The sequence below is a fragment of the Psammomys obesus genome, unplaced genomic scaffold (genome assembly GCF_907164565.1).
Source record: "Psammomys obesus unplaced genomic scaffold, mPsaObe1.curated_primary_1811, whole genome shotgun sequence".
Lineage (NCBI taxonomy): Eukaryota > Metazoa > Chordata > Mammalia > Rodentia > Muridae > Psammomys > Psammomys obesus.
Genome location: NW_026585895.1, coordinates 41574316 through 41600355, shown reverse-complemented (window position 1 = coordinate 41600355; position 26040 = coordinate 41574316). Strand labels below are relative to the sequence as shown.

The following is a 26040-nucleotide window of genomic DNA, read 5'->3' as shown; positions in this document are numbered from 1 at the left end:
ATATTGATGGGGAAAGGAAGGCAAATCTTTGCTAATTCCCATTACAGAAAAACCAATCTCTTTCAGAGGATGACTTTCACTTGTCACCAACAGGAAGGCACAAATGATGAAAGGCTGCAGTTTTGTTTGTTTGTTTGTTTGTTTGTGGGTTTTGTGGCTCATGGTTATCACAGTTTCCACATCACAGGACCCTAGCCCCATGATTACCCTTGAAACAAAAATGGAATGCACAAATGCTTTGACATCTACACTCCATGCTCATGGCTGAGGGTGGATCTTTGCTGCAGTGTAAGTCTGCAATATCCACTACTCACTGATATTTCTGAATTGTGTTCTTAGTAATATGAGCCAAAATTATTGGTAGATATAAACTATATGGCAGTTTACAAAATAGGCTCCAGTTCCCTTTTAATTTGCATCAAATTGATAGAAAACCATAAAGAGATTCTTCTCCAGTGATTACTATGGTAACAGGATAGATAATAATCTGTCTCGTTTTTTCAAAGTCTAGTCATTTTCCTTCAGGGATAAATGCCAATCAGAGACAATTAAGTCAAGTGTTGACATGAAATACAGACAGACAAACACACCTAAAACTATAGAACCCAACATAAATATCTTCCTGCAACGATAAAGCTTCTCAAACACTTACCACAGTAGAGCAGCTTTTCATCAGATTTGTCCTTACAGTGAGGGGTACCGTCACAGGTGAGGCCGTAGTCAACACACTCCCCGTTTCCACACTCAAACTCAGAGTAAATGTTGCAAGAAGAGTTTTTAGCTGAAAGATTGAAAGTTAAGTATTTGTATATCAAAAAATGATTTTATATTATTTAGCATTATACTCCTTTAGGTAAGTATAACACTAAAGTAAAATATAAACATAAAAAATGAAGTGAATAACAGTAGCTCACATTTCACTAAAAATTAGCAGAAGCACTTTATGTCATTCCTGATTTACCTTTTCAAGTTTTCCGAGAGTTGTTGGAAAAGTACTTTTTGAGTTGCATCACTATTTTTTATTTTGTCTCTGTTTGCATTTTCTGTTAATCATTTGTTGATTGAGTGTGTGCAGAGGAATGTAGTGGTTGAATTTGATAATTGGCATGTAGGGCATGTAAAATAATTGCTGTTTTGTTTTGTTTTGTTTTGTTTTGCTTTCTTAAAGGCCAATTACTCAGGTGTGGTTGGTCACACCTGTAACCCCCAGAATACTGAAGACTGAGGCAGGAGGATTACAAGTTTATGGCCATTGTGGGTCATAATGAGTTCAAGGTCAGCCTAAGATGGAGAGTGAGATTTGTCTTAAAACCCCAAACAAAATAGTCAGTTAAATAATCTTTTTGTATTCCAACAGTGCTTTGTTGTATCCTTATTATTATACATTCTTCCAAACAGTAAAACATTCCAACGAGGGGAGGGCCTTTTTTTTTTTCACATAATGAATTTACTAAAATTCATAGATTACATCTTCAAAATATCTTTATTTTACAAACAATCTATCTTGGTTATTATCTGGAATATTTTAATATGATATTTATTCATACAGTTACTAAACACATAATGTCTGGTTTGTCCTGCTATTAAAAAGAATGGAATACATTTTGTGTATAAAACACTAGGTTTTGGGCAAATCAGCTTGCCAAGCATTATTATGAACATGAAGTCACCTAAGCCAAGACAGGGTCCTTACTTGATCTGCTTCTAACTTGATCTTCTCAACTTTCCTCTGTTGAGATCTGGTAGCCAGTTCCCTTATTCAGAACTAGAACTGAAAATACCATACCCAGCTGCTTCCTGCCTGCAGGCACCTGGAATCTTTTGGATAATTTAGTGTAAAAGGTAAAAAGATGATACTCCAGGCAGCCAGACACTTGATACTTGGTTTAATTGACAGACACCTGATGCCAGACACCTAATACCACCACTACCACTGTCCCCACAGGACTCTCTGTCTCTCTTTGTGTCTCTCTGTCTATCACTATCTATGTCTCTGACTCTCTCCTCTCTCTTTCTTTCTCAAGTGATTTACAATTTGCACTAAATTCCAAGTAGAGGCCAACAGTAACAAAATAGAGAATATTGTTTCTACAGCTCAGTTTTGCCTCAAGAATGCCATGTTTCCTCTGCTTTTAAAGGTTTGTTTTGAGGGAAAAAAAGAAACTTTCTTTTTCTTCTTATTTATTATTTATTATAATTTATTCACTTTGTATCCCAGCTGTTGCCCTCTCACTCACTTTCTCCCAGTCCCACCCTCCCTCCATCTTCTACTCCTATGCCCCTCCCCTAGTTCACTGATGGGGGAGGTCCTCCTCCCCTATTATCTGACCCAAGCCTATCAGGTCTCATCAGGACTGGCTGAATTGTCTTCCTCTGTGGCCTGGTAAGGCTGCCCCTCCCCCCAGGGGAGGTATTCCAAGAGCCAGCCACTGAGTCCAAGTCAGAGACAGCCTCTGCTCACCTTACTAGGGAGTGTTCATTGAGAATGAGCTGCCTATAAGCTACATCTGAGCACAGGGTCTAGGTCCTCTCCATGCATGGTCCTTGGTTGGAGCATCAGTTTCTGTAGGACCCCCTCAGCCCAGATATTTTGGCTCTTTTCTTCTCCTTGTAGAGCAAAAGACCTGTCCTCTCCAGGTCTTTCCTTTTCCCCTCTTCCATAAGATTCCCTGCACTCTGCCTAAAATTTGGCTATGAGTCTGCTTAGCATCTGCTTAGATATTCTGCTGGGTAGATTCTTTCAGTGGCCCTCTGTGGTAGGTCCCTGTCCTGTTTCCTCACTTCTGCCTCCTGTGTCTATACTGTTTGCCCTTTGAATGATGATTAGGCATCTTCCCTAGGGTCCTCCCTGTTGTTTAGCTTGCTGACAGCCTACAGACAGGGAAAGTATCTTCACCAAACCTATATCTGACATAGGGCTAATATCCAGAATATATAAAGAACTCAAGAAGTTAAACACCAACAAACCAAGTAATCCAATTAAATAATGGGGTACAGAGCTAAACAGAAAATTATCAAGAAAGGAATATCAAATGGCAGAGAAACACATGAAGAAATGCTCAATATCCTTAGTCATGAGGGAAATGCAATTCAAAACGACCATGAGATTTCACCTTACACCCATTAGAATGACTAAGATCAAAAACTCAAGTGACAACACATGCTGGAGAGGATGTGGAGAAAGGGGAACCCTCCTCCTTTTCTGGTGGAAATGCAAATTTGTACAACCACTTTGGAAATCAATCTGGCACTTTCTCAGAAAATTAGGAATAGTGCTACATCAGGATCTAACTATGTACAGCTCATAAGCATATATCAGAAAGATGCACAATCATACAACAAGGACATTTGCTCAACTATGTTCATAGCAGCTTTATTTGTAATAGCCAGAAGCTGGAAATAACCTAGATGTCCTTCAACAGAGGAATGGATACAGAAATTGTGGTACATTTACACAGTGGGATAATACTCAGCTATTAAAAACAAGGAAATCATGAAATTTTCAGGCAAATGGATGGAACTAGAAAAGATCATCCTGAGTGAGTTATCCTAGAAGCAGAAAGAAAGGCAGGGCATATACTCAGTTATAAGTGGATATTAACTATGTAGTATAGGATAAACATACTAAAATCTATAATCCAAAGAGATACACTATTTTTCTCCCAAAGATGCTTTAAGTCAAAGTGTTTTATCAAAGCAGCAGAATGAAAGCAGAATATAAACTTAATGAAAAATAAATTTTGTACAAGGCAGATTCATGCCCACATTTGCATTTGATACAAATCACTAAACGCTTTCGCTTCTGTGTACTTTCAGGTTTGCGTCTCATTCTCTCACACAGATAGTGTTCTGTTAAAATATTCTTGTCCTTCCTGTTTCTGTGATGGATCTTGAGGGTAACAAGATCTACAATATTTGCAATGTTATGTGTGATGTAAATACCTAAATATTACGCCAACAATTAGGACAACAAATGTTTTTCTCCATTTACCCTCATGTATATGTGAGCAAATGAGCGAGGGCGCTAATGCTCCTGAACAATGCTAGCGGATATGCGGAAGAAGTATTCTGGTTTCTCATCAATGGATTGACAAGAAAAAAAGCAGAAGCTACTTTGTGGTTGTGCTCATGGACCACAGGATTTCAAAACCAACATGTAATTGATAGAAAAATGCCTCCACAGCAATTTGTCTTCCTCCAGGGCCCCAGTGCCACATTTCTGTTCCATAGCCGTGCAACGCTGCATGCTTAAAATATTTTTCTTGTTTGACTCATCACATCTCAGCAGCAGAGAGAAACAGGTAGCTTATTAGGAGCAGTAATATATATATATATATAAACCTTTTTTTTTTTTTGCATGAAGCAGCCTTTACTGCACACTGTATACCCTGCTTGCTCTTTTTATCAAAGTCACCACCTGAACTCTGCCCTACAGTGTGAGCTGTGATCAAAACACGATGATTCCAATGCATGACTGATGATCCTGGTCTGCACATGGCATCAGGTCCTGATCACTGGGACTCAATGAAAAGGCAAACTGAAATGTAACTCAGTTGCATGATCTGTTCAGAGATGTGTAGGCCACATTGAGATCTGAGGATTGAGGCACACTGTATTAAAATTGCTAATCTACATTAACATTCACTAAATGGTTGCAGCATTCTCTCCTTTGTTCTGACACAGTCTTACATAAAGCCAACATTTTATTGTTTGCTAAGATGTGCCCTTGGATGTGGTACCAGTTTTCAAAACAAAAAGGCACATTGCAAATGGGAGAATTTATCCTCCCGGTAAATAAGGCACAAGGATGTCTGACGATAAAGATGAAATATACTTATTTTAATTATGTAAATATCCATTTTGTTAATTTCCTAACATGAAAGATAAGAGAAAAAGAATACAAATGAGAGAAAAAAAATGTGCCCAAACTGGCACATTTTGAAAAGGAGTTCACCAATTTCCAACAAGATGTTTCATTTTCCACCTTTCTCACATACAAAGAGTTTCAGTGTTAAAGAGAAATTAACCTTTTTATGTTACTTGCTAATTTTTCATGGCAATATTGAAACACTTGAACCATTATTTATTTTGGAAATTTAGCTGTTAATAAGGGGGTATTGTAATGGTACTAATTAAAGACTGCAATGCCTTTGGGAAGAATAAACATTGTGCAAGGCTGGAATGTTACATTCTTAATTAACAGTTTGGAAATGATTACAAATAAGCTTCATGAGACATGCTCTCTCATTTACATACTGCCATAGACTATGAAGGAGGTTACTGTATGGCTACTGAGCTACATGGATTCTAGTTTATTTCCACTGTAATTAATTTTATAATTGCCAGAGTCTCAGAGTCACAGCTACAATTTGACAGATGATCTTGTATGTAGGAACTTCTGAAGCTGGTCCTAACACAGGCAGGCCCTTAATTACAGGAACCCATGAATAATATTATCTTGAATACTACTACTTATTACATGAAGTTGTAATGGAAGTTTTGGTTTTGTTAAAAACTCAGTTATGTTATGTAAATCTGCTTTTGTTTTAATCCCAAGTTTGGAATTTTCATTTGCCCACAGCTGATAATTACCTAGTGCAGGGCATGGTCTTTGCCAGCTAGAGTTAGTTGAATTTGGAGGACTCTGAGGGGTATAAATATGAGAGCCCAGAGAGAGAATGTGTGACAGCTTGGAGGAAACAGATAGAGAGAAGGCTTCGAGGACAGGGATGGAGAAAGAAGAAGATGGCTGGTTCCCTGGACTGCTGGTTATCCTGATGATGTGATTGGTTTTGTCATCAAAGAACCTGATGACCCTAATCAGCAGGAACTAAATCTAAAAGAGGTCTACTTCCCCTCTCCCCACTAACCTGCTTTCTCTCCTACCTTGGGTTGGGGGTAGTTAATAGAAGAGGGGTAGATGCATTAAGAAATTCCAGATAAAATAGAGTTTTGAAAACTAGCACCTACGTGAAGCTATAATAAAGTACTACAGTGAGCTAGATTTAATAAATAGATGTAAAAGAACAGAAACTATTGGAGGACAAGACAACTTTATAAATGCGGTAACATAATTTCAATTTATTTTAAGCATATTACATAGATTATCCTTACTTACTCACACATCTGTTGTTAGCTAGCAATATTCGATCCCCTCTACAGGAGCAATTCACTCTTCCATCTGGAGTTAAAAGGCAGAGGTCATGGCAGCCTCCATTCAGCAATGCACACGGAGAGAGGTCACCTGCAGTGAAGGAAACTATGAGTCACATTTGTAATGAGTACGCAGTACCCATTAATTACAGGTAACAAGAAAATTGTTAAACTGACTCAAACTCCAAAACACTCAAGACTTTTGAGGATGTCATGGCATTCTAAGAAATTTACTACTGAAAACCACAATTCTGTAAATATTACAATTTCCTACTAAGAAAATCGTTATCATAGAAAAAGAAGTTAGCCCTTATTTTCAAAGATATGAGGAATAAAGGGAAATGGAGTAGAATTTTACAAATAATTAAAACTGAAATTGGTATGAACTGAGTTCTATATTAGTTACTTAAACATTTCAGACAGTTTTGATACATTGAACAGTAAAATTCTAAATATTATCTCCCAGCTCATAAGATCACAAAATTGATAATACCATAAACATGAAAAAAGTGACAGTTTATATTAATTAGGAAATATTATTTCCTAATACAACTTACAGCTATTGGTATCATTAGCAACAGCTATGATTCCCATTGGCTGATGTGGAATATCAGAACGAAGAATTTTTGTTTCTCCTCCTGTGTACTTATTGGAACGCAAAATAGCTCTTCGTCCCCAGTCTGACCAGAAGATATAGTTGTCATAAACTGCCAGACTAAGGAAAGTTCCTGGTCCAGATTTAACAATCACCTGAAATAAATAAAAATATAGTTTACACAACATGTAAATATTAAGATATCCCTTTTTGCTTCAGAAAGTGAGAGATGAAAATAAGTTAGTTATCATCAGTGGGAACCATCATATCAAAATTTCATTGATCATCTCATAATAGTATGTTACATACTTTTTTAACTAAGTCTTCATCAGACTATGATTAAAAATAAAACAGGGGCAAAGGATGAATGAGAAAATTCATGACTGAACTGTGGTCCAAAATGTATAATAAAGCAAGAAAATGAGAATAATAGAGCGTTTCATCTGAAAGAAAAAGAAGTGAGTATATTTACTTGAAAATTACAAAACTTTATACATACAGTATATAAGATAAAGTATTGATATAAGTTTAAAATAATACTTGAATTGATAATAATTCAAGAATTATTTTTTTACATTTATGTCAACTAAATGGAAGTTAATATTTAAAATCAGTTTTGCAATGATATTAGCAAGTATAAAATATAGATAAATATAAAAAATGCATATGAGATACTGAAAACCACAAAATGTTAACAAAAGTTAGCAAATGGTAAATGAATGATAAATCTTATTCAGAATCTGCAAAATGCAATCCAGTTAAAGTGTCATTTTCTTCAGATTTGTTTATAAATGAGTCATCACTACTATGGCCTTCTGGGTTTAGTTATTGTTTTTTAACATGTATATCTGATTAGAAGGGGAAGTTGTATGTGCACAGAGACAAATTATTTTCTTTTTAAAATAATGTCAGCAACATGAATGCCTTCCTGAAGAACTATAGACAGCACCCTCTCAATCTCATATAACTTTAATGAATATTTCAACAATGCTACTCCCTAGACCACTGCCTAAATACAACTCTCCTAGCTTTTCAATATTTTAAAGAAGAGTGAAGAGTTAGTCAGAGGAGTATATTAAATCAAAACCTCCTATGTTCATGCTATACTGGAATGCCAATCTTAATATTTCAAGATAGGTTCACAGAATTTTAAACAAAACTCCATTGTTATTTTAGGCACTATATTGTAAGATGTTAAAGCTATTCTGAAAAAGGATTCTTTCATACATATTTTTTTACAGTAGATGTAATTAAAATACAATGTTAAGAGTCATAAAAATGATTTTGTGCTGTATTAACTAGAAAGGACAATTTAAGATTATTTGCATAGTGTAATATTTTATATGTTGTTACTATAATGAAATGCCCAAGTAAACTAACTTCACAAAAGAAAGAAGTTTACTATCTCACATTTTTGTAAACTGGATAAATTGTTGGGTTCAATCAAGTGATGATTCACGCTGAAAAGCAGATAACATCACAGTTAACAGAAGATGTGGAAGCAACAGATAATATATGTCAGAGAGTAGAGAGACTAGAACTCCACAGTCCACAATTTGATTTGAGGACCCCTCTGACTCCTCACCGATCAAAATCATGAAGGTACTACATCATCAGCAACACACTGTGGACCAAGATTTCAATAGAGAGTGAGGACACTAACACTTGCTAGAGCATCTAGAGTCAGGCAATTTGAGTTCTTAAGTAGTAGAACATTACAAATATCTTAGGTCTGGTAATTCTCCTCTTTGTTCTAATTTCTTCATCGTTAAAATAATAGAAATAATACTTATTACAAAATTTTAGAAGCTGGCATCAATAATGTAAAGGTGGGAACTGAAGGGGGAACACAGTTTCCCGGCTTAATCTCCACAGTTTTCTCAGCTTTATTTCTTATTTATCTATCTATCTATTTATTTATTTATTTATTTATTTATTTATTTATTTATTTATTTATTTATTTATTATTTGTCAAGGAGTGACACCACTGACAGTGTGATGGGCCCTCCAACTCCCACAGACTTGCCTCCAGGAAAATCTGATGGAACCATTTTTTCCATTGAGATTCTTCCCAGATGATCCTAGCTTATTGTCAAATTGACAAAAACAAACAAACAAACAAAAAAACCCAAACAACAACAAAATAGCAGAGAAAGAATACTATGTAGACTAGCTAGAATCATGACCATCTGATTTAGTTAGATACTTTGCCTCAACAAATATAATAATGGAGATTCACAAAGGCAGACAGACACCTTCAAAGAGAATTATAGGGGCCTAGGTTCACAAGGAAAATTAAAACAGTGTGTTTCCTGAGACACTGTGTGAAGATGTGACAGGAAATTATGTTGGTGAGTGTCAAATTGGATCAATAAGGGAAGAGGAAAACCCAGGGTTCCTGTACAATACCTAAGCCAGAATCCACTACAGGATTCCCAGCTTTAGGCCCTGCCCCATTCGAAAACTGAATAAAGATGTTACTTTCACTTTCTTGTTTCTTGGTCTTGTTTCACCTTGGCACCAATTAAGTCTTAAGGATTGATCTCAGCCATCCCCTAGAATAACACCACCATCCCCTAGAATGACACTACCACCTGTTACATAAAACAGGCAAATACACACACAAGGAAAGAAAAGAAAGTCAGAAGCAAAAAGGTCACATGATCTCCTGAAACCAAGAGAAATTTTCTTATGCCAGCCTCTGTTGGAAATCAGAGACACTCCTGTAGTCTGTGGTAGAAGGAAAGTGATATTACACAATGACACAGCAGAATTTGAACAGACTACCTGGAGAACACTCCGGACCAGTGTTAGGCCTTCCTTACATCTCAACATTAGTCCATTTCTTTAAACTCAATATAAAACTTGAGTTTTTATGTTCAGAGGCTACCATATCACACAAAAGTTGCAGTAAAGAAATTTGTATATGTTTTCTTCTTTAGTAGTAGGAGTTTTGGTTTCTTTAAAAACTTAGTTTTCTTATAAAACATGTTTTTGTTTGTTTGTTTTGTTTGTGCGATATGGAAATGCTTTATATTGTCCATAACAGAGGACTCTTTGCCTCATGAAAGCTCATAGAGAAGGGTGATCTTTGCCAGGTGCATACTTTAATTCTGGGGACTCTGAGAGGCAATAAATGCCAGAGCCCAAAGAGGGAAGGAGGTGGTCAAAGAAAGAAGTTGGTTAGTGTTCCTGGGTGTTGTTGAGGAGGTTTGACAAGAAGTTGGAGATATCCTGAAATGAAAATTGGGCTTGCCCCCAGGAACTAAAAGACCCTAACCAGAAGGAAGTAGTCAAAAGACAACTATGCCACTACTCCCCACGCACTTTCTTTCTCTCCTACCTAGTGTTGGAAGGGATTAGGACTGATAAGGGTTGGAAGGGAGATAGAAGCATTAGAAACCTAAATAAAATAGATAAAAATGCATGCTACCAATCATTTGTAAGGGATTTCAGACATGAACCTGATTATGGTGCAGAGAAGATTTATCTTTCCCTGGGAATTGGTTACATCATACCATGTAAACACTACAGTTGCTAATCAAAGTAAACAAAACACAGTTACATTTGCTTTGTTTGCTTGTTTGTTTTTAAGAAAATAGTGCTGAAGTCCCCAAAATACCACCACCAGGAGTTGGGTCCCTTGCAAAACACATGAGGATCTTTTATTACAAGCTGCAGCTTGGGCTCACACCCCCACCGCCAAAGCGGTGAGAGCCTCCTGCTCAGGTTAGTTGGGTGATTTAAAGATTCTGGTCCCTCCCAGCGCCCCCAAAGCAGGGGATTCCTGCCTGGCAAGCTTTTATTGGTCAAAACACAACAGGGATGTTGCATTTTTAATTGATTGGCTAAGGGAGGTTCCCCAAACCATTAATGATCTGGTGTCCCTTCCTAGGGGGATGGGCTGGTTTTCTAGCAACTGTATTTCTAGTGGGCAGGAAAGAATGCAGTAAGGCTAGTTCTTTTCCGAAGGTGGCTGGACACATCTCCTTTTGGCTTGGTTCAGACTTGTGCTTTAAACTTTAAAACAACACCAACTGATTTTTAAGTCTTTGGTCTCTCAATAGCATGTTGAGAAAATGACAAAATGATACATGCCCTGACTTTGATGCCCCCATTACATAAACACACATTGGGATAATAAACTAATGTTTGCCCAGCAAAGCCCTGGTCTACTAGTTGATAACTAGATAAGGAAAAATACTTACATGACAATTTTATTCCACTTTTTGAAAATTAAATTTGCAAATAAATGTACAGAACTTGTAAAAATTATACTGAGTGAGGTCTTCACATTCAGAACAACAAATATCATCTTCTCTTTCATATGGGTATTCTAGCTTCTAATTGTTAATTCTATCTAGATTTAGATAAGCCTCTCTTATCTAAACATGAATGTTTCTTTCAGTCTCTGTCTTAGATTTTTTTCTCTCTCAAAGAGGAAGCTTCAAAGTAGATATCCTAAAGTAGATAGACTAATCAAGTCTCCAAAGATCTCATCAATAAAATAAATGCCTTGATCTTAGATGTCTTTGATAATGAACATTTACAAGAAACAAATTCTTGATATTTTCTATTTTATTTACCCATTTCTTAAATAATTGAAGCTATACATGAGCTTTTCCATTCAACCATGATAATATATTTTGATTTTTAGGCTTCAGTGAAGACAAAACTAATCTAAAGGCAAAGCTGAGAGTTCACAATTTGAGAGTCAGACTGGGGAAGCTGGTTACTGTCTTCATGTGTTGCAGCTACTTCCCTGTCAAATAGTGTCATATTACTGATTTAAATCTATAGAACAAGGTATTACTTGGAAAAATGGAATAGGTTGCTTTATTGCCAATATTCATTTAGTCTGTTTATATTTATGACATGTATTCTTTGGCATTTCATTCATATGTACAATGTAGGTACAATGTGTTTATCCTGTTTATTCTTACTTCACACATATACTTTTTAACCCCCTAACTCCTGTACCCCTGTTTTCTTCTCCATATAGGTTTCCTTTCAACATAGATGCCTTTTCTTGTTTCATGATCTACTTATTTCAGCCAAGTCTTCTTCTGTGACCAAAGGGGTGAAACTGTCCACTGAAGCCTAGAAGGCTCATTATTGGTACACAATTGAAGATAATGCCTTCAGAACCCATTAGTAGGCAAGAGTTTGTCAGGGAGCAGTGTGGCTCCATTAGCCTCTCTCTAATCCATGACTGACTGTTAAAAGAGCCAGCCCTGTAGGTAATTTCAACTGCTGTCAGGCCATGTTAGCAACTGTTGTGTCATGACCCCTAGCATTTCTGTCTTCTTCATATCTTCTAACTCTTACATTGTTTCTCCTGCCTTTCCTGTGATGAAGCCTGAGCCTTAGCAGAAATGACATAAATTTTCTGTTCATGGGTAAGCACCTTGACTTGTCCTGGGTCTCTGTATTCTCTATCGTATATACTAAAAGGAGCTTCACTGATGGAGGATGAGAATAACTCATGGCAGCCTGGCCTCAGTATTCACATGAAAATGGAATTTTGATTTTTACATTTGTCTTTTACTTTAAAAAAATTTTATGTGTGTGAGTGTTTTGCTTTCATGCATGTTATATGTATTGTGTGTGCTCTGGCCATGGAGGTCAGAAGAGAGCATTCTTTAACTTAGAACTGGAAATAAAAATAGTTGTAAGCAGCCATGTTAAAAATAGACCCCAGGTCCTTTGTTGGAGTAGCAAGGGCTATCACTCACTGAGCTACCTCTTCAGCCCCGGGAATGCTTTTTGCTAAAGAGATTTTAAAAGAAATTTGTTTCATCATCACAGTATTAAAAAAAAAAATTAGTTGTGTATTATTATTAAGGGGAGTGCTTTTTTAAATTAAGTATAGAAGAATTACTCAAAACCAAACATTTAGATGAGGACTGAAAATGCTTTGACCATTTGTATATGCATTTAGGGCAAGTGAATTTTAAATAAGAAAATTTTGCATAATCTATTTTTATTACACAGCTTTGGAAGAAGAGAAAGGTATGTGACTTGAATTGGAAAACTAGAATCTGGTTTTGTCATTTTTCTTGTGAGAAATAATTTCTTGTGTGCAATAATTTTTCTTGTGTGCAATAATTCTGAGGCCTCTTTGTTAATAAAATTCTAAAACCAAGTGATAGAAAGAAAGGAGCAGAGATAAATACTGTAGAGAAAATACGCTAACAACTCCTCAGACAGTAGAGCTGCAATATAGCATTCCATATTATTGAAGGAGATTGAATAAAAGTGATTTTGAAACGGGACTGAATTTAAAGAAATTAGAGTTTGGCTTATATAAACATATTAGTAAATTTGTTAATCTGTCAATTCTGATGCTGTGAAAGACATAAGCATATTTGCTTATATTTCTGACAGAACATGGCCATACTTTAGAACCCTGATAGGTACTTAATAGCACCTCTCTCTGGAACCACTCTTGATCTTCATTTCCCAATTTATCTAACAACAAGAACTTCTTATAAAAAATATAGTTTAATTATTTTTAAAATCAAGCCTCCAAGTAGACAGAGAAGTTCACTTTGTCTTATAACTACTGCAGATAGAAGCAGGATTTTCAGTGACTTGTGTGTGACTGATGTTGAAGATTTAGGTTAACGTAGAAGCATTTAAAGTAAATGTTTCAGAAGTACTGTTATCCTGAAAGAATTGGCTATTCAGTTTTTAAAGTTATGTCCTTAAAATATCACTAACATAATTTATCTGAAATACAAGAAGTTGATATTATAATAGGGTTTAGTGTTTTATTTTCAATGAAAAAACTGAACAGAAATACTATAGTTTTTGTTTGTGTTTTAGCCCCAGGCTCTATATTGGAAAAAGTAGCCAGAAGAAATTTACAGAGAGGAAAGAGACTGGAGCTAAGTCAGTGCATACCTTGGCATGGCTACTTAATTATGTTCATTAAGCCTTAGGTCACAAATATTTTGCTTTCTTCTAGATGCCTTTTTTTCCTGCTAGTCTGAACAATTATTACACAGTTGTGTAAGTGGCTGATTGAGGGTGAGTATAGCCAAACCTGGTTTGGCGAAACAGTTAAGGCTTAGGTTTGTACATTATTTACTCTGGTTACAGAACTATGTGAAGAGAAGGCCATTACTAAGAGACAAGGAAGAGAGTAGATCCTCAATGCAAACCTATCACAGAAGGCATTCCACTAAACAGAGTATAACATGGTAGGAGAGCAGAACAGGAAATGAGAGAATCAATCAAAACCAGTGGCATCCTGATGCAACTCAGCTGCCTCATTTACATGGCAGGAAGTGCAAGAAAATAAATGACTTGCTTATTGGCTTACCCTAATTATCCATAACTGAAAACAAACCAATGAAGACCATACTCATTTACATAGCAGGAATTTAATTGTGGAAAATTGCATACGGAGTGGCTGATCCTAATTTGATGAGGAATTCTGCAAAATGGGCTATCACATAGGTTACTACAACATCCACTGCTCTTTACAGTATAAAAAAAAATCTGATAATGTAAAGATACTTAAAAATAAGGATTGAAAATTCTTTCTCTTATTTTCTTATTAAATTGGTCAAAATTATATTACATTTAGGGAACATATCCACTTAATAGTTATAATTTCAAATAAATGAGAATAGTGCTATTTTAACATACATTTTGCTAATGGAAAATTATTGCTTTTTATGTTTTAATTGTGGCAGAATATATGTATTTTAAAAGAATATACTGCCATATGAAATCACACATAATTTAAAAAACCAATAACTAAGGAAACTGTAAGCAACAATGAGTGATAGCTTTTAGTATTTTAAAGAAAGAAGTATTTATTAGGATTATGATTATTATTGAAGTTATGTACAGAGCCTGAACTCTAACAACTCCAAGAAGCCATTTTTTTTTCACAGTGTTTAATGAGCCAATCAAATAAGTAATCATCAAAACAGAAATAGTTATCCAGTGTGGCCACATCAGGAACAGAGAGATCATGCTACCCCAAAGTTCCTTATGAAGGACATAACATAAACATAGGTTAAATAGAAGAAAGCTGAATGCATAGCTAATAAATCCTAGGGTGTGATTTCACCCATGATCATTGTCTAGGCTATATATAGTCTTTCCTGTAATGTTGTTCTAGTTTCATTTTGATGCTCTGGCAAATCCTGTATTAAAAACAACTTAGGTAGGCAAAGGATTTATTTGGCTTACTTTTCCAGGTCACTAAAAGAAGCCAGGGCAAGAACTCAAGCAGAAACTCAGAGGCAGAAACCATGGAGGAATGTTACTTACTGGCTTGCTCATAGGTTCTCACTTAGTTAGCTTCTGTGCACAGACTAGGATGACCCTGACAGAAAATCCAGCTACCAGAAAACAACAATCACAATTCTTCAGACATGCTTACAGACCAACCTGATAAAGACTATTTTCCCTCAGGTGACTCTAGGCTGTAATCAAGTCTAGAAAAAAAATATTATCTGACAAGTTGTCAGCGTGTTTCTTAATGACATGGTCCTGGCTCTCACTGACTAACCCCTTTTTCAGATTAAGATTTCCGGTGAATTTCCAAGTTTTGGGATTTCCTGTGTCAATGATTTGATATTTAAAGGAGCATATATATCTTTAGAATATCTTTGTCCAATCCTAAAAGTCTGGGCACAGGGGTCCTTTCTGAAACTGATACTCCAGCCAAGGATCACTCATGGAGATAGCCTGAAACCCCTGCACAGAGGTAGCCTATGACAGTTCAGTGTCCAAGTGGGCTCCATAGTAATGGGGACAGGGACTGTCTCTGACATGAACTAATTGGCCTGCTCTTTGATCACCTCCCCCTGAGAGGGGAGCAGCCACTCCTAATGAGACCTGATAGACTAGGATCAGATGGAAGGAGAGGAGGACCTCATCTATCAGTGGACTTGGGGAGGGACATGGATGGAGAAGGGTGAAGGAGGGCGGGATTGGGAGGGAAGGATGAAGGGAGCTACAGGGGGGATACAAAGTGAATAAACTGTAATTGATAAAAATAAAAATAATTAAAATAAAAATAATATCTTTGTCCCTGCAAGGGTAATTATAGGACTAGAGGCTAATGCACAATTTTCATTTAATAATTGAGAATAGGAGACAGAAAGTAGTCAGACAGTTTAGGGACAGAAATCATGGCTCTTTTCCAAAGCCAAAATATATTCAGTTTTGTTCAGACCCAAAATATCATGAGGGCCCTTGGCTCTTCACTCTGATTTATCATCCCTCTTCTCTTTTGTATAGGCTAAATGAGTCCCAGGAGCCCAACTTTCTGGAAGCTTTATGTGAGGAGGAAGTGCCTGAGGCCAACTGGCTCATCTACTCAAACCTCACCTCAAGTTTCTGCCATAAATCCTAGTGAAAACCCTAGACTAGGAGCTCTGGTAGCCTGCTCTCTGGGACTAGCTCCTCTAGATAAGAACCCTCTTCTTTTTCTCCAGTTTCCACTTATAATCACAAAATGAAACTCCTCTCTAACCTTATGTCATTGCTTGTAAAATTTATTTTTCACATTTAGAAGAAAAAGAAACTGGCCGTTATTGGCTTGTGATTTCTATGGTGGCCATTGCTTTGTCTGGCACTTTATTTGAACAATGGAAAACCTGACATGGAAAGCTTCCGTAGTTCCTGAGGACTCCCATTCTCTCCCAGCTCTTGTTTGTAAATTAAAATATTTAAGACCTTAAATCCATTTTAAAACAAGAACAGTAAAGGAAGTATCAAAGTTTGTGAAATTGAAATTATCTCTTTGTTAGATTTGTTTAAATAGCTGAATATAAATAATTGGACTTTGTTTTTCATGTAGTTTTGTTAGGTAGCTAGTCCTATTAGCAGGATTGAAGGGCATTGAGAATGGGCCCTCCCTGATAACCAATACCTTCTAAAACCAAAAACTTATATTACACGGATGTGCTCAGAACCGTTCCCTCAAGGTCCTATTCCCCTCTCCTCCACTGAAAGAAACAACCAAGAGAAAGAAACTGAAGGATAAAAAACTTTATTCATGTGTGAATTTAGGATTGTTTATGAAGGAAATGTATTACATGTTTTCCAGAGCAAAGAGAATGAGAGTTTATATGAGATGAGTAAAAGACTCCTAAACTTTTCAGAATTCTTTGTCAAAGATCACATATGAGGACAAAAAAACTCTACCAAACATTAACCAAAATGGTCTGCTAATCATCTGTGAAGGGAGACACAAAAGGAGAGCCATGCCCTGTTTGGGGACTTAATAAAAACATCCTGTGTTTAGTCAGAAACGTGTATTTCCTTTGCCACTGTCCTCTCTGACCCCGAGACTGTTCTTTCATCCACTCTACCATAAACTGTTTTTTACTTTATTCTCTGTCTCTATCACTTAAATTCTTTCCAGACACCACAAAGATCAGGGACATGAGTGGAGACTAGAGCCAAATGCTGCTAACAATTCTGGGTGGACTAGTTTGAATTTGATGGTCAACATGTAGGAGAAAGTTACCATTACAAAGAAAACAACAGAAGGAAATCTGAAAGTACAACACCAACTATATAGCCAAGCTGGTGTGGTTTTTCTAAGGCTCTCTGGAGACCCAGCTTTTGCTACGGAAATAATTACCCACACTAGTACTTCTCACTCCTGTGATTTTTCAAGCAGGCATTTCAGCCTCCGAGCTGTTGGGCTGTAGAATTCTCATACTGGGAACTGTGTTGCCCAAGGACAGATTAGAGAGAAAATAATTAATTAAGCTTTACATTTTAAATTACTTTTTCAATGAATACACCTTGTGGCCTATGAATGAGTTTACTAATAATGGAAAAAGAAAAATGTGAGAAGAATGATTTCTATTTTGTTGGTAATTTAAAATTCAATGCTGCACTCCTTCTACATGTTAATATGCATTTATCTACATTTCAAACACCGACACTTTGCAGCTACTTTTCTGTAATTGATTTAATTAAATATTTTAAAGTATAATATTTAACGGTTCCACAAAGTGCTATTATTCTCTATTCTAATTTGACATCAGTACAAGCCATTATTTCTTCATTTCCATGAATTTAAGCTATTTAATAAATTCTACTGTAAAGAAAAACATTTAGAGGCATACTGTTGGTTGAAGCCATAGTGTATAGCCACAAAATGTCAAATTCCTTCATGTTATTTGATTATCTCCATGAGCTAGCCACAGTACTTTGATCATTCCATGCATTCTATTTAATATGACATAGAAGGTATAAAAAATACAAAACATAACTAAGTAACAAAAACTGATAAATTCTGAGCAACATATATATAAGTAAAAGTAGTACTGAGGTAGGCAATTATTATGTTTTCTATAATAATTCATTGTGGGCAATTAATTTGAATTATTAAGAATTCCATTTTGGCAGTTTTCAGAAAGTTAACAAACCCCTGCAACTTCAATTGTTCAAGGTCATGTCACAAAGTAATACATGCGTACTTCACATATTTCTGCATTCCCGGTATGTATGCATTTCTGTCATTTCTTTAGCCATATAGCATAATAAACTGTTCTCCCTTTAACTGAATTTTGGTAGCTAAATATCAGTCAGATGTTGATGCCAATTCTTGTATATTGGATAAAACACTCATTAAATATACTATATTTCTCTATTTCAAGACATGAGGTAGAAGAGCAATAAATAAAGCATTCAGCATCCATAAAAATTTAGAGGGTAGCAGTTGCCATTGTGGATATATGAAATGACAAATTTTCAAAGTACCTTTGGTAATATTACCATACTACCTCATTCATCCTTCAACTTGACACTTTGGTCTTAGTTGTCATTAGAAAAGTTACATTTGGGGTTCTAGGGATGTTTTCGTTAATCTATCTATTAGTGATCCCATACGGAATTGAAAACTATCTTGAACTACGTGAGCAGATTTCCTTGTACAGAAGGAGAAACTATGAACAAATTATGAAGGAATGAAATTTAAAAATCACTAATGTAATCTCTGCAAGCCTTTCTTCCTGCTCAAACAGATTTATCATTCCTTAGGGGCAGGGACAGTGTATTCTATTACCTTATTTCTCAGCCTAGCACAATCTATATATAGAAAAAAAATGAATGCATGTACATACTATGTTGTATGTGTATTATATAAGGTATGTTTATGACAGTTTAAGGTGTATTTATGTCAGTCATGTCATAAGCAATGTTTAAACACTACTTACCTCAGTTTCAAACATTTCATTATTTGTTGCCTTTGGTATTCTATGAGAATTTCAAGAAGAAAGCAAACGCATGAATGTTCTAACTCAGGAGGAAAGTTAGAAGGAATCAAGTGAGTTGATTCAACCAAGCAGGAGGAGACATTAGAAAAAATATCCCAAGAGTGAAAAAGCTTGATCTTCTTTTTTGAGACTGATATTCCAACTAAGGACCATTGATGGAGATAACCTAGCACCCCTGCAGGTGTAGCCCATGGAAGCTCAGTGTCCATGTGGGTTCCCTAGTAAGGGAAACAGGGGCTATCTCTGCCAGGAACTCAGTGGCTAGCTCTTTGAACACCTCCCCCTGAGGGGGGAGCAGCCTTACTAGACCTAGAGGAAGATAATGCAGCCAGTCCTGATGAGACCTGATAGGCTAGGGTCAGATGGAAGGGGAGGAGGACCTCCCCTATCAGTGGACTGAGGGAGGAGCATGGAAGGATAAGAGGGAGGAAGAGTGGGATTGGGAGGGGATGAGGGAGAGGGCTACAGCAGGGATACAAAATGATTAAATTGTAATTAATAAGAAATTAATTAATTAAAAATAAAAATACTCCCAAGAATGAATAAGCTTAATCTTAGTACTCTGATCTCTTGCACGGCAGTCTTTTTGCTCAACCCGTAGTATAAAAATATCTGATGAGTTTCCTCACTTCTAAAAATGACTCAAGAAAAAAACTTGCACCATATGATCATTTGGGATGTTAAAGACATTGACTTTTGTCCTTGGTCACTTGAATGTTTGAAACACTAGCTTTAGATAAGGTGTTTGGATAATGACTCCAAACTTTTACTTTGCTTCAAAATATAGTATGACTCTGATTTTTGCACAGTATGGATTGATTTCTCTAAATGATTCCTCCACTATTCTCTTTAGGAAATCATTTCTTTCTGCAATCAAAGGAAAAAATGTAAGGACTGCAGCTGAAACAATTTCTCATAGTACAAGTCAGACTAAAAATGTCATTCAAAAGAAGAGATGCCTATTTCCAAGTGATGAGGCTTGAATGCATATGGATTCACAAAAGTTAACTATTCCATCAACAGATAAGAGAGAGCCAACACACTCATTCTGGAAGTCCAATGATAGCACAAATGTTAAAGCATCAGTAAAGACTTTTTAAGACAAAATTCAGTCTAGTCAAGAGAATAGAAGCACTATTTTTGTTAGAGAGCTAACATTCTGTTTGGGCTGAGTCAATAATGTAGTCAACCCTAGGAAGTTGGGCTCACCTTAGCTGTGCTAAAGAGGTAATATGCTTTTCCTTTCCAGAGTTCCTGCCTTACCCTTACAAATCACCACAGATTTCTCCTGGGCTGGATATGCTCCAGTCTCTGAAGCGGAGTCGATTAGACTTAATATCTTTAAAAAAAAAATGGTTTTAAAATCAAAATATAAATAGATCATTGCTGTCCCTTTTTCTTCCTCAAACCTTTTCCAGGTACCTCTTCTTGCTTTCTTTCTCTCAAACTTATGGTCTGTATTTCTTTGTGTGTGAGTGAGTGTATGTGTGTGTGTGTATTTCTAAATAAATAAAAAATGGTCTGTATAATGTTATTTGTATGCATCACACAAAAGAAGAGGCAGAATGATTGTAAGAATTGAGTAGAAGTTTTCTGTGAGAGTATATCTCCTAGGAATGTTGGAGAAGCTACACCTACGAAGTCTTACCAACATGGCTGCCTAAGTAAGATCTGAACATGGAAGGCCTAAATCTCATGGATCTTCAACCTTGGACAATAAACTGCAGGCAACTGTGGAATGCTCAGAGCAGAAGACAATCTTTCCCAGAAAAGAGTTCGACCTTTTTCCCATTCTTTTCTCTTGGATGCTGGCCTGCACCTAAGTTATTTTTGCTGTACTTTGGGCTCCCTTCTTTTTTTCTGTAAAGTCCACTTCCCACTCTGGCTGCTGCTCAGCCCGGTGCCTGACCTCTATGTCAAGTCAAATTGTTTTTGTTTTCTCCCTTCTTTCCTCCATTCTCCTGTAAGCAGCTGTCTGCCCTGGGGAATGTTCTTTTAAGCTAAAAAATTGTCCTTGGGTTTTTCTTTGAGTCCATTAGTAAATTAAATTATTTTATTAAGAATACTAAGACTCCAAAAGTGACCATTTTTGCTGATGTCAAAAGCACATTTATTTTTTACTATGTAGGTCTGTGCTGAACTACTCCCTATTGAATAAATCATTCCTATGTCTTTCCCTGAACTTCCCCCAAGAAAGAGTTAGCCTACACTCGTATCATATATCCATAATTCTTGGTTAGTTCAATTGATCACTTTTTTTCATTATAATATTATTACCTTAGAAATTATCTCTACCTGGAAGGGATCATTATTAAAGTCAGACCTTCACTCTAAGACTTGAATATTAATTATATCATTTACTCACCTCATTAGGTTGCTACCAAGGAAACATATTGAACCCTGACTCTTTTTTATTTTAATTTTAATTTTTTACAATTTATTCATGTTATATTCAAACTGTAGCCCCCTTTCTCATCTCTTCCAGGTCCCTCCTCCTTTTCTCCAAACCTCCTCCCCTAGTCCAATGAAAGGAGTCCTCCTGCTCTGCCATCTGACCCTAGCTTATCAAGTCTCATCAGGACTGCCGGGATCTTCTTCCCCTGTGGTCTGGGAAGGCCCTACTGTCAGGGGGAAGTTTTCAAAGAGCAAGCAACTGAGTTCATCTCAGAGACAGACTCTGCTCTCCTTACTAGGGAACCCACATGGAGACTGAGATACCTGTAGCCATGGGAAACATCTAATCAAGGGGTCTAGATCCTCTCTATGTATGGTTCTTAGTTGGTGCAACAGTCTCTTCAGGGCCCCCTGGCCCCAGACTTTTTGGATTTTTTGGTCTCCTTGTGGAGCTCCAGGTCCTTCCATCACCCCCACCCTTCTTCCATAAGACTCCCTGTGCTCTGGCCAAAGTTTGGCTGTGAGTCTCTGCATTTGCTTAGATCCCCTGTTGGGTGGAGCCTTTTAGAGGACATTTATGGTAGGCTCCGGTCCTGTTCCCTCTCTTCCATCACTTTTGGTGTCTATCCTGTTTGCCATTCTGAATGAGAATTAAGCATCTTCCCTAGGGTCCCTCTTGTTGCTTAGCTTCTTTAGGACTGTAGATTTTAGTATGTTTATCCTATATTATATGGCTAATATCTGCTTTCTTGCTTCTTCAAATCTATATATTCATAGGTATTGACTAAACTATGTTATATTTTTCAACTGACCTGTTTTGTATTTAATACTAGTGAAGTTATTATTGAATTGAAGACTCATGACCAAACCTTTGGCAGAGTACAGGGAATCATAAGAAAGAAGGGGAGTTAGTCTGATGAGGAAAGGATAGGAGCTCCACAAGGACCAAATATATCTGGGCACAGGGTCTTTTCTGAGACTGACATGCAGCCAAGGACCATGTATGAATGTAACCTAGAACCTCTGCTCAGATGTAGCCTGTGGTAGCTCAGTAACCAATTGGTTTCCCATAGTGAGGGGAACAAGGACTGTTTCTAACAGGAACTCAATGACTGGCTCTTTGGCCTCCCCACCCCCCCAAGTGAGGAGCAGTCCTGTTAGGCCATGGAGGAGGGCTTTGCAGCCAGTCCTGAAGATACCTGATAAAACAGGATCAGATGAATGGGGAGGAGGTCCCCCCTATTAGTGGACTTGGCAAGGGGCACGGTGGAGATGAGGGAGGGAGGGAGGGAGGGAGGGACTGGGAGGGAATGAGGGATCGGGACATGGCTGGGATACAGAGTTAAAATGTAACTGATAATAAAAAAAATAAAATTAAAAAAAAGAAAAAGATGTTACAAATAAAATCTTGCTATACAAGTTCAATTCATGCTATAGTATATACAGCCCATACCAAAAATAGATTCACCACTAAAAATCACAGTGCTCTATTGAGAAGTTACCTTTAAAAATAAGTATAGAACACTAATCTACAGCATTATGCATTGTGGACATTTGATCATACATCTAAATATTTTGACCAGTTTACACTATTGCTATTACCTCAGCCAGTTTTAGAAGTAGTTATGCCTCATTTTTATAATATTTCCATACTGATACCCTTCTGCTTGCACTGTGCAACCTACCAACTATAAACTTTTGGAAGTAAGTCTGTATTATTTAGAGTTTTCATTGCTGTAATAAAACAACATAACCATAAACAAATTTAAAAGGAAAGACTTTATTTCAGCTTCCATTTCCATATCACAGTCCATCATTAAGAAAAATCAGGGCAGGAATACAAAGAAGAAAGGAACTTGAAGGCAGAAATTAAAGAAGAGGCCCTGGAGGGATGCTACTTACTAGCCTGCTGCTCATGCTTGCTCAAGCTACCTTCTTATAGCACCCAGGACCACCAGCCCAGGAATACCAACATCTATAAGGAGCTGACCCTTGGCACATCAATCATTAATTAAGAAAATTCAATATAGACTTGCTCACAGGTCAGTCTATAGGGGATGTTTTATTATGCAAGGTTCTCACTTCACAAGAGACTCTAGCTTGTATTAAGGTGACAAACAAGTAGCTAGTACAAACTATGACTTAATTTTGTCTTGTGGTTGTAGGGAATTGAATACAGCTTTATATATTTAGGCTAGAGCTCTACCACCAAGCTAGAACTCTAACATTCAAACACTCTTTGTTTATATTGGTAGCAGGAAAAGATAGTTGGATGGAATTAGTCATTTTTTTTTCAAGGCTAAAGAAAGAAAAAAAATAAATGACTCTCTCAAGTTTATCCTTCCTTTGTAATCTCACTTAACAATATACATTTAATAATCATGAAGGGTATGTAGAGAGGACCTAGACCCCCTGCTCAGATGTAGCTCAGAGACAGCTCAGCCTCCACGTGGGTTCTCTAGTAAGGGGAGAAGAGAGTCTCTAACATGAACTCAGTTGTCTGCTCCTTGATCAATTTTCCCTGGTGGGGTGAACTAGCCAGACCACAGAGGAAGAGGATCCAGGCAGACCTGATGGGAGCTGATAGGCTAGGGTCAGAGAGTAGGGAAGGAGGACTTCCCCTATCAGTGGATTAAGGGAGAGTGGTAGAGTAGGAAGAAAGAGGAAGGGTGGGACCAGCAGGAGGTGAGGGAGGGGCTACAACCAGAATACAAAGCAACTAAATTGTAAATCATCATCATCATAATCATCATCATCATCATCATGAAAGGTGGAATATCATTATTACAGAATTGAAATTTTCTTCTTTTCACAACAATAAGACTCCTATCTTCCTTTTTCTTCTATCACTGACCACCAAGTATCACATACTTTCTGTGCATTCCCATTTTACTTTCTCTCCAAGCCATCTTGGCTCCATCCTTGTTTCAGTCCTCTCCTCGTCAAAGCCTCCGTCATTTCAATTCTCTCTGCTTAGAGTGTTCTTTCACCAAGCGCCCATTTGGTGCCCTGGCTTCCTGGTGCACATTTTCTTTCCTCATCTATTCTAGCCATCTTAATGAAGATTCTTCACCACTGTCTAAATTTTACCCGTCTTTCTCGTTGAAGTGCTTATCACTATCAAAGCACATTCATTTAATCTTTTCATTACTTTTTTGCTCTCTTGTTGAAATATACACTTCCTTAAGAACAGAGAGGGGCATGGGAGGAGATGAGGAAGGGAGGGTGGGATTGGGAGGGAATGAGAGAGGGGCTGCATATGGATACAAAGTGAATAAATTGTAATTAATATACATTTAAAAATTAGAATCAAAAGAACAGAGATTCCTTTGGTTACTAATGTACTTGGTAAAAGAAGGGAAGCTAAGAAGAAGGAAAAATCTAATCCTGTTTGAAGTAGGTATAGTAATTGTAGAACACTGTGTCAAAGAATTTTTAAAAATGTCTTGTGTTGAACCAGTTTACATTCTCACCAGCAATGGAGGAGGGTTTCCTTTTCTCCACAACCTCTCCAGCATGTGTTATCACTTGAGTTTTTCATCTTGGCCATTCTGATGGGTGTAAGGTGAAATCTCAGGGTCGTTTTGATTTGCATTTCCCTAATGGCTAATGAGGTTGAGCATTTCTTTAAGTGTTTCTCTGCCATTCGATGTTCCTTTTTCGAGAATTCTCTGTTTAGCTCTGTTCCCCATTTTTTAATTGGATTACTTGGTTTGTTGCTTTTCTGCTTCTTTAGTTCTTTATATATACTGGATATTAGCCCTCTGTCAGATAAAGGGTTGGTGAAGATTCTTTCCCAATCTATAGGCTGTCTATTTGTTTTGATGACAGTGTCTTTTGCTTTACAGAAGCTTTTCAGTTTCATGAGGTCCCATTTATTGATTGTTGCTCTTAGAGCCTGTGCTGTTGGTGTTCTGTTCAGGAAGTTGTCTCCTGTGCCAATGAGTTCTAGGCTGTTCCCCACTTTTTTTTCCAACTGATTTAGAGTATCTGGTTTTATGTTGAGGTCCTTGATCCACTTGGACTTTAGTTTTGTGCAGGGTGATAAATATGCATCTATTTTCATTTTTCTGCATGTAGACATCCAGTTGGTCCAGCACCATTTGTTGAAGATGCTGTCTTTTTTCCATTGAATGGATTTGGCTTCTTTGTCAAATATTGAGTATTCATAGGTGTGTGGGTTTATTTCTGGGTCTTCTATGCGGTTCCATTGATCCTCCTTTCTGTTTCTATGCCAATACCATGCAACCACTTTGGAAGTCAATCTGGCGCTTTCTCAGACAACTAGGAGTAGTGCTACCTCAAGACCCAGCTATACCACTCCTAGGTATATACCCAAAATTTGCTCAAGTACACAACAAGGACATTTGTTCAACCATGTTCGTAGCAGCTTTATTTGTAATAGCCAGAACTTGGAAACAACCCAGATGTCCATCAACGGAGGAATGGATACAGAAATTGTGGTATTTTTACACAATGGAATACTACTCAGCAATCAAAAAGGAGGAAATCATGAAATTTGCAGGCAAGTGGTGGGATCTAGAAAAGATCATTCTGAGTGAAGTATCCCAGAAGGAGAAAGACAAACTTGGTATATACTCGCTTATATAGACCTACAAGATATGATAAACATAATGA

At 37.0% G+C, this 26040-nt stretch overlaps 1 protein-coding gene across 1 annotated transcript in view; it reads right to left on the bottom strand.

The window, feature by feature from the left end:
• Nucleotides 1-26040, bottom strand: part of Lrp1b (LDL receptor related protein 1B) — a 2073786-nt gene that overhangs the window by 356351 nt on the left and 1691395 nt on the right. The window contains exons 43-45 of the mRNA XM_055599725.1: nucleotides 6711-6903; nucleotides 6119-6244; nucleotides 653-781 (exon numbers count right to left, since the gene is read on the bottom strand). Of these exons, the coding sequence (XP_055455700.1) occupies nucleotides 653-781; nucleotides 6119-6244; nucleotides 6711-6903 (448 nt within the window). The remainder of the gene's footprint in view (nucleotides 1-652; nucleotides 782-6118; nucleotides 6245-6710; nucleotides 6904-26040) is intronic.